The sequence below is a fragment of the Stylophora pistillata genome, chromosome 3 (genome assembly GCF_964205215.1).
Source record: "Stylophora pistillata chromosome 3, jaStyPist1.2, whole genome shotgun sequence".
NCBI lineage: Eukaryota > Metazoa > Cnidaria > Anthozoa > Scleractinia > Pocilloporidae > Stylophora > Stylophora pistillata.
This window is the reverse complement of record NC_142521.1, coordinates 46,537,196-46,545,872: the sequence shown is the minus strand read 5'-3', so window position 1 is coordinate 46,545,872 and position 8,677 is coordinate 46,537,196. Positions and strand designations below refer to the sequence as shown.

Below are 8,677 nucleotides of genomic sequence, written 5' to 3'. Positions count from 1 at the left end.
CCCTGAGGTTGATAACTGGTTGATTTCATGTACAAAAGAAAACGTGTCGCGGACGTTGTATTCACGCGGGACATGTGGCTGTAGAAGATTACAAAGGAACTTAGATAAATTGTAATTGTAGGTACCTATTGAAGATACTATGGGTCGAAAAGGAGGTGTTTCATTAGGCTGCCGAGCCTTGTGCATTTTAGGTAGCCCATAAAGCCTGGCTGGTTGAGAACCAGTTGGATAGATTCTCTCATAGGTATCTTTATCTAAGTGGCCCTTATTTTTAAGCGCTCTTCTGGATGTCAAGAAACTTATTTTCTTGCTACGGAAAAATTGTTTTCCATCTTGGGTCATAGACAAGATCATTTACAGGTATCTAGCGAAGAAAAAGAATCCTCCTACTGGGCAGAACGCCTCTTCTAACTCCGGTAAACCTTCTGCGCACTATTATAAACTTCCCTATGTTGGTCGGTTTTCGAACATCGCTCAAACTAAGTTAAGACAACTACTCAAACGTTATTGTAGAGCTGATTTAGATATTAAGTTAGTCTTCTGTACGTTTAAACTCAGAAACATGTTCAGTGTGAAAGATTCAGTACCGCTAGGTCTACGTTCGCGTGTCATATATAAATCTTCATGAGCTGGCTGTAATGTCAGTTATATTGGTGAGACCACTCGCCACATTTGTACACGAGTTCGTGAGCACCTCTTGTCGGACAAAACCTCGCATATTTACAAGATCACTGCGACTTAAAACAATTATCGCCCAATTTCTATCGTCCCTATAGTAGCTAAGGTGTTTGAGCGTATCATTTACGACCAGGTTTACGGTTATCTCACTGAAAACAATTTTATTTCCAGCCAGCAATCTGGTTTTCGTTCGCTCCATTCAACTGTTACTACCTTGTTGGAGGCCACAAACAATTGGGCCTTCAACATTGATAAAGGCAGTGTAAATGCAGTTGTTTTTCTCGACCTAAAAAAGGCTTTTGATACCGTTGACCATACAGTTCTTATGTCTAAATTATTCGAATATGGTATCCGCGGTATCGCTTATGAATGGTTTAGCTCATACCTAGATAATCGCCATCAACAATGTTTTGTAAATGGTTCGCTCTCAATTAGTCAAGTTCTCACTTGTGGAATTCCGCAAGGAACAATTCTAGGACCTTTGCTTTTTGTTCTATACATAAATGATCTTCCTAATTGCCTGTCTAATTCAGTTGCACGTATGTATGCCGACGATACTCACCTGATCTTTGCCAGTAACAACATAGAAATGATCAATGATGTTATGAATCACGACCTATCCAATGTTAACACATGGCTCACTGCAAACAAATTGACTCTAAATTCATCTAAAACTGAATTCATGTTAATTGGATCGCGGCAAAGGATAGGTAACTACGATACTTCCCCTAAACTAATCATAGGTGGTGACAGAATTAAACAAGTTAGCTCAGTCAAATCTCTGGGTGTACATATAGACGAAAATCTTTCATGGAATATGCATATTGAAAAAATAGCCAAGAAAATCGCATCGGGCATTGGAGCAATTAAACGTTGTAGGCCTTTTGTTAATCGAACCACGCTTGAGTCCGTTTTCAATGTCTTAGTTCAACCGTACTTTAATTACTGCAGCGAGGTCTGGGGGCATTGTAACCAAGGTCTTTCGAATAAGCTCCAAAAGTTGCAAAACCGGGCTGCCCGTATTCTGACCTTCTCCAGTTATGACACAAGCGCTGATCCTCTTTTTGTGCAACTTAACTGGAGACGGTTAGATACTCAGCGACAAATACAAGTGGCCACCATGGTCTATAAATCTATACATGGTCTTGCGCCCGACTATCTTGGTTCTCTTTTCACTAAATATGATCCTCCATATAATCTAAGGAACTCTGAAAACAAACTAGCTGTTCCATTGCCCCGCACCAATTTCCTGAAAAATAGCTTTAGCTATAACGGTGCGGTTATCTGGAATAGCTTGTCCCCTGAATTGCGGCAAGCAAAATCACTTCAATCCTTCCGAAATGGTTGTCGCAATTTCTTCGTCTGAATCGACAAAACACACACGGCATCTATGTAAAGCAGAATTTCTTTATTTTTTTCTATTTCACTTTTAAATTTTAGATCATGTTTATATAGATTAAAATAGATTGTAACTGTCATAATAGATTGTAATGATATTATTATTTTATCTGATAGATTTACCGTGTCTAAATAAAAATAAAGTTCAAGTTCAAGTTCAAGAACAGCTAGTAATATGCTCAGTTTGTGAGATCGCAAATCTGTTGTGCAGAGAATGCAAGGATGCAAGGACGCAAGGATTCTCTTTTGAATAAAGATCTGTGTGAGCTATGAGGTTAAAGTTAATCCTCCAAGAATTTTATTTTTATTATTATTATTAATTTTCCTAAAGCGAGCGGATATGACGATTTCCGCACTCACTATAACTGAAAGGCGAGAGAAAGTCGTGGATTTCCGCTTCCCCTTTATGCACTTCACTACAGATATATTATTGAGGAAGCCATCGTTCAAAGAAAAAATTGACCTTTCCCAGTTTATGGCTCCGTTTGATAATCAAGTTTGGTTCGCTACCTCGGCCACCTTGATAATCATCTCCGTTGCTGTGTTTGTATTAAACTTCTACAGTCCTTATGGATATAAAGATGATAATGACCGAGGCACATCAAAAGAGTTCAGCTTCTTCAACAGTGTGTGGTTTGCTTTAGCTTGTATGCTGCAACAGGGGGGAGATAATACACCAAAGAGCCTATCAGGTGAAGTGTACCAGTAAATGTATCCGATAAAGGAGTTGATTTTACGAATTCTTGTCATAATAACCATGGATTGCTTGCATTGAACAACAGTTTTCCATAAGTCATTCGTACGTTTCTGTGTAATGTGCCGTTCTATGACAGTGGTTGGGGCGGGCCATTTCGGTTTGAATTTCATTGCACCAGCCATTAGACAGACAGTATTCGTTAAAACCAAACACTAAGCTCAATGATTTTATTCCCAATCATCCTCAGGTCGGATACTCGTTGGTTGTTATTGGTTCTGCATATTGATCTGGGTCTCGACGTACACTGCCAACCTGGCAGCTTTTTTCACTGTAAAAAACGCCGAGCATCCAATAAATAACATTGAAGACCTTGTGAAATCGTCTTATTCGGTAGCAGTGCTTGATTCATCTAGTACCTCAGAGTGCTTAAAGCTCAGTGGCTACGAAACGCACAAAAAGATCTGGCGCAAAATAGAATCGGAAGGTACTCTTGCTGATAATGTAACACAGGGTGTTCAGTGGGTGAGAGAAAAAGAGGATTTTGCGCTCATAACCGAGGGGCCGTTACTCAAAGAAATTGCTGGCAAGCCACCGTGCGATTTAACAGTTGGTAAATATTACAACACTGAATTTTTTATTAGTCAAAATATGCAAGCTTTTGTAGTTTATGAGCAAGAATCAACAACAGTGTAAAGGCTCTACTCTTTACTTGCGCTCAGGCATTCATTTTGTCAAACTATTGATCGAGTCGATAATAAATCACATATCAATGATCAGTATACAAAGAGACATCAGAGAATCTGTAGACCAAACAAGGTATGTACACCGACCCAGCACCACGGTTTCTTTAGAAACGTTCACCCTTTATTCATATTCATACAGACCAAACAAGGTATATACACCCACCCAGCACCACGGTTTCTTTAGAAACGTTCACCCTTTATTCATATTCATATAGACCAAACAGTCGTCTATTTATGATCAGAGGAATACCCCAGTTTGGATGTTTCCTTTTGCGTGACAGCAACTCACTTTCTTTCTCAGTACCAGGTTTCAGCATGACTAAAGGACACGCACTGGCCTTTCACGCCAACGATCCCCATGTGAATGAATTCAGTCTTGCTCTTTTGCGTTTACACGAAAACGGTTTCCTCGCTAACTTGAAACGGATATGGTGGGGAAGCAGAAACGACTGTCAAGTTGAAGAAGAAACATGTATGTTACTTTTTGAAATGATATACCTCTGCTCTTCGGATGTCAAAGGGAGCCATTGCTGCAAATTGTGTTTTAAGGCTCTTTTGGCCCCAAAAACTAAGGATGAAAGTAATAATACTAATAAAACGATAATAGTAATTGCATCAATAAAATTATCAAACCACGGAAGTTAAGTTTTTGAACAAGTTTTGTGTATTGAATCTCAAAGCGATCTTCGCAGTGATGATGTGTGTTCGAAGTCATTATCACGAAAATATAGGACGACATTGAAATTACGAATTTCAAGATACGTAGTAAAAGAGATTTAGTTCTTTATCAATTTTTTTAACCGTATCGAGAAATCAAGCCTTTAACTTTTTCAAAATCAGGTGAGCGCGAAAATTGGTATCGAATAATGGTATGGAAGCGGCTTGGGGTCTGTCAGTGTGAGGTCACTTACGAAAGTCTAGAGAACAGAAGTGATAATAAACACCATTGTTACGCACACTGTGAAGATCTTGTCTTATTTCTTCCATTTTCAGCGTTGTCTCGAAAGCAATAATAATAATAATAATATTAAAATTTATAGTGCGCAAATTCCATAAAATGTTCAAATGCGCATTACAAGATTAAAAATTACCATTAAAATAGACTTACAATAATTTAAGAAACAATTAAAAGTAAACTTAGAATGGCTAAAAAAGCTATAAAAATGCACTACGAAAAAGGTGAGTCTTAAGTTTAGCTTTAAAAATATTTACTGTTCCTGCGCTCCTAATATCCAGCGGTAGTTCGTTCCATAGTTTCGGAGCAGCACAGGTAAAGGAACGGTCCCCCAGTGTAGCTTTCGATTTAAATGATGGATGGCTAAGTAAAAGCTTATCGCTGGAATTTCTTAAATTATATTTGGAGGGGGGTCTAAGGGAAATAAGAGAGGATAGATAAGAAGGGGCTAAAAAATTAAGAATCTTAAAAGTAATTAACAATATTTTAAACTCAATTCTATATCTAATTGGTAACCAGTGTAACTTAAAAATTAAGGGCGTAATATGACAAAATTTCTGTTCTTTAAGAATCAGTCTGGCACAAGCATTCTGTACTTGTTGCAGCTTATTCAACAAGCAGTCCGGTAGTCCATATAATAGGCCATTACAATAGTCCAGGCGGCTCGTTATGAATGCATGGACAAGAGTTTCAGTTGACTGCTGTGAAAGGTATTTTCTGATCCGACGAATATTATAAATGTAGTAAAATGAAGAGGCACAAATTTTCGTGATGTGTGTTGCCATGGAGAGCCTTGAATCAAACCAGGAACCAAGATTTCTCGCAATTGGCACGGGGTGTATGTCTGAGTCGCCCACACGTATACTGATATTGTCGAGCTTTCCCAGCTGTTGTGATGTGCCAATGATAAGGAATTCAGTCTTGTCGTCATTTAATTTAAGATCATTATTCAACATCCAAAGACGAATGTCTCTGATGCAGTCCTCCATACTCCTCACTACAGCAAGTTGTTCAGCTCTGTCGTTGGGACTAAATGAGATGTAAACTTGTGAGTCATCAGCGTAACAATGAATCGTGGGCAAATGATATTCAATGATCTCAAAAAGCTTGCTCGTATACAACGAAAACAATAACGGACCCAGACAGGAACCTTGAGGCACACCGCATTCTAATTTAAAAGGTTCCGATAGCGAATCGTTAATCATGATCCGTTGAGTTCTACCAGACAAATAGGACGTAAACCAGGAGAGGGCTTTCCCCTGTATACCAAATGATGACTCAAGTCGACATAGCATGGTGTCGTGATCAACTGTGTCGAAGGCAGCACTTAAATCGAGCAGAATAAGCAGAGTAACACGTTGACTGTTCATGTTAAGGAGAATGTCATTCGTAACCTTAAGGAGTGCAGTTTCTGTGCTGTGGTTCTGTCGATAGGCGGATTGAGACACTGGGAACAGATTGTTGCCATTCAGATAATGCTGTAGCTGCTTGGCAACAACAGTCTCAACCAGCTTTGAGATAAATGCCAAATTACTCACGGGTCTGTAGTTCTTAAAAACAAGAGGTAATCCATCCTTCTTCAGCAGCGGCCGTACTAGAGCACTTTTCCAGATGCGTGGAAAATAACCATGGTCTTATGAGTCTACTGGGTGTCTACGTGGTGTTATGTGCCGGGATGGTAGCAGCTTTTCTGACCCTTATTGCTGAAATCCTCTGGAAAAGAAGAGCTAAACAAGGTGTTATGAAGTCTTTAGAAAGTTCAGTATGATTCAGGGATTCTTTTATATTTACAATGTAGTCATTATGATTATGAATTCAAATTCCGAAGTAAATGCCACAAGAAAGCAAAACTTCTCTCCAAGGAAATGACTCCAAGTGTGTAGATGGACGTTAAACCAGTAAAAACGTCAAAATAAATCGAAATTAGCCAACGTGAATATTCCAGGCTTATGTTTTGTATAAAAAGTGGAATTTCTAACAATCCGACCAGTAAATCAGCAACAGCCAAACTGATAAAAAGTAAGTAGGTGCGTTTGCAACGTCTCTGTTGGTGGAATGCCCAGATGGTGAACACATTTCTTAAAATGATCAGAAATGCTAACAGTCCAAAAACACAACTCCAAAAGATGTTCCATGAGGAGAAATTCATGTCGGTAAGGAATGGTTTTCCTATCTCTCGGCTAACTTTTCCTGATTAAAATGAAAATTTTAAACATATCAGATAAGAATAAAGTCATCTGTCATCATCATTATCACCTTGTTGTCCATGTAGTTCTCTGCGAACGAAGAGGAACGACTTTGCAGCTTTTTACGTGGAAGTAGGTGATACTAAGTATGAGAGGTAATCAACCTATCTATGGTATTATGCTCTTCCACGAAACGTACTCTCGCATGTTATCAGTTACTCGCACTATTCAAAGAGCAAATAACGCGTAAATCTAAGAAAAATCTCCCGCGATATTATACGATTATAGTTGTCTGCTCCTCTATTAAAAGCACTTCCCCAATTTATCTTGCTTCTGTAATCTTTTAGTTATAGGGAAATTCCAGTTATCGCAAATGTCTCTGCATTAATCATTCATTCAAGGAAAAAAAAAGAGAGAAAAAAAAAACACTGCTGAAAAGGAAGAACCTGTATTTGACAAAAGGCTGATAGTTTCTAAAGAAACTGTTTGGGGCTGCGTCGGTGGGAGTAACGAAATAATTTGGATATATCAACAATGTTGAAATGGTAAATTGGCCACCGTAACGATTACAAAAGCTGACGTTTCGAGCGTTAGCCTTTCGTCAAACATTATTTCAACAGGATAAGAGGACTATCATGAATTCATGATCGAGATAGCTGCTGTCATTTTTGCAGCCAGTGCAACTTGATATAATGTGACGATCTGGTGTTATCAACTAACTTAATGAATGTAAATTGCCCACAGAAAAGAATTTCTAAACTACGATGGCCAATTACCATTTATGAACACAGCTGATAAAACTAAAGTATCTTGTTATACTCCCCCACTGACGCAACACCGCAATTTCATTCCCCTTTATTGATATCATGTGATATTTTTTATACCCTTTCTAGGTTTTATCTACTTTGGCTTACGAGACTTCCGCCTAACCGTTCTATAAAATGTCAGTAACTTGATAAATGGGGAAGCTTTCAATTCAGAGCAAACATATTTGCTTTTTAAACTATGCTATGTAACGGACAAGCGGGTTAGTTATTGTGCAATCTTATTTTTAGAACCAGCGTATGATGCATATAGGTATTGGAACGAAAGGGTAGCAGAAGGCATTTCCCTAACTGCAAAAATTAAGCTATATTGAAAGGTACACATTTGCCTCGGGTATATTTGTAAATTGCGTATTGAGACATCGATCGTCGGTATATGAACAGTACCCTCCGGAAATCTATAAACTTTATGCAGTTTTGAGACAACCGTTGCCAAGGAAAATGTTTCGACTCGACGTACCTTGATAATAGATACTCAAGTAAACGAGTGTATACCAACGAGAAAGATTGACATCACTACTTGATTACTCAACCCCTCCCACAGTGGAACCTCGATTTAACGAAGTGCCAAGGGACTGGGGAAATTGGTTCGTTATATCGAGGGTTCGCTTTATCGTGTTTATGTGGCGCACAATTTACTGTAATTTTAGCCGGGCTGGAACTGAAGTATTGCTCGTTATACCGAGGACTTCGTTATATAGAGGTTAGTTAAATCGAGGTTCCACTGCATTACGCATTGCATATTTATCAGTTACAATACGTTTTGAAAATGCCCTTATGTCACTTCACAGGGATATATTAAGTCTTGGAACAACAATTGTGATTTAAATAGCTAAAATTAAGGCTTTTATTCGCCTTTTGCCTTCACCGACGTATTTTCATTTTCTTAAAATAACGTAATTGTGACCTTCCTAACTTACATGGAAGCATCGTTTGAAAGTTGAGCACAGATAATTAAATCAGTATCATTTTTCCATTGATGTCAGCATATGGAATGAAGTAATTACTAAAGGTGAATTTGGCAAACTCTCCTATAATCACGAGGTGTTGCGCAAACAGTAAGCGGGCGGATATGTATAACAGTCATTAGCAAAGTGCATCAACTTAGTATAATATACAAGTGTACAATACAACATTGATGGTACTGAGTATCTCTAGCTCACTTTTATTTTTGTCTTACCCAAATCGAGATGTAC

At 38.4% G+C, this 8,677-nt stretch overlaps 1 protein-coding gene across 1 annotated transcript; it reads left to right on the top strand.

Moving 5' to 3' along the window:
* Positions 1–976: 976 nt before the first annotated feature.
* LOC148736449 (glutamate receptor 4-like) lies at positions 977–3,466 on the top strand. Its single transcript, XM_088753069.1, has 2 exons — positions 977–2,768; positions 3,021–3,466. Exons 1-2 carry the CDS (start codon positions 2,417–2,419, stop codon positions 3,464–3,466), a joined length of 798 nt encoding a protein of 265 aa, XP_088609195.1. The 5' UTR covers positions 977–2,416.
* Positions 3,467–8,677: the final 5,211 nt, after the last annotated feature.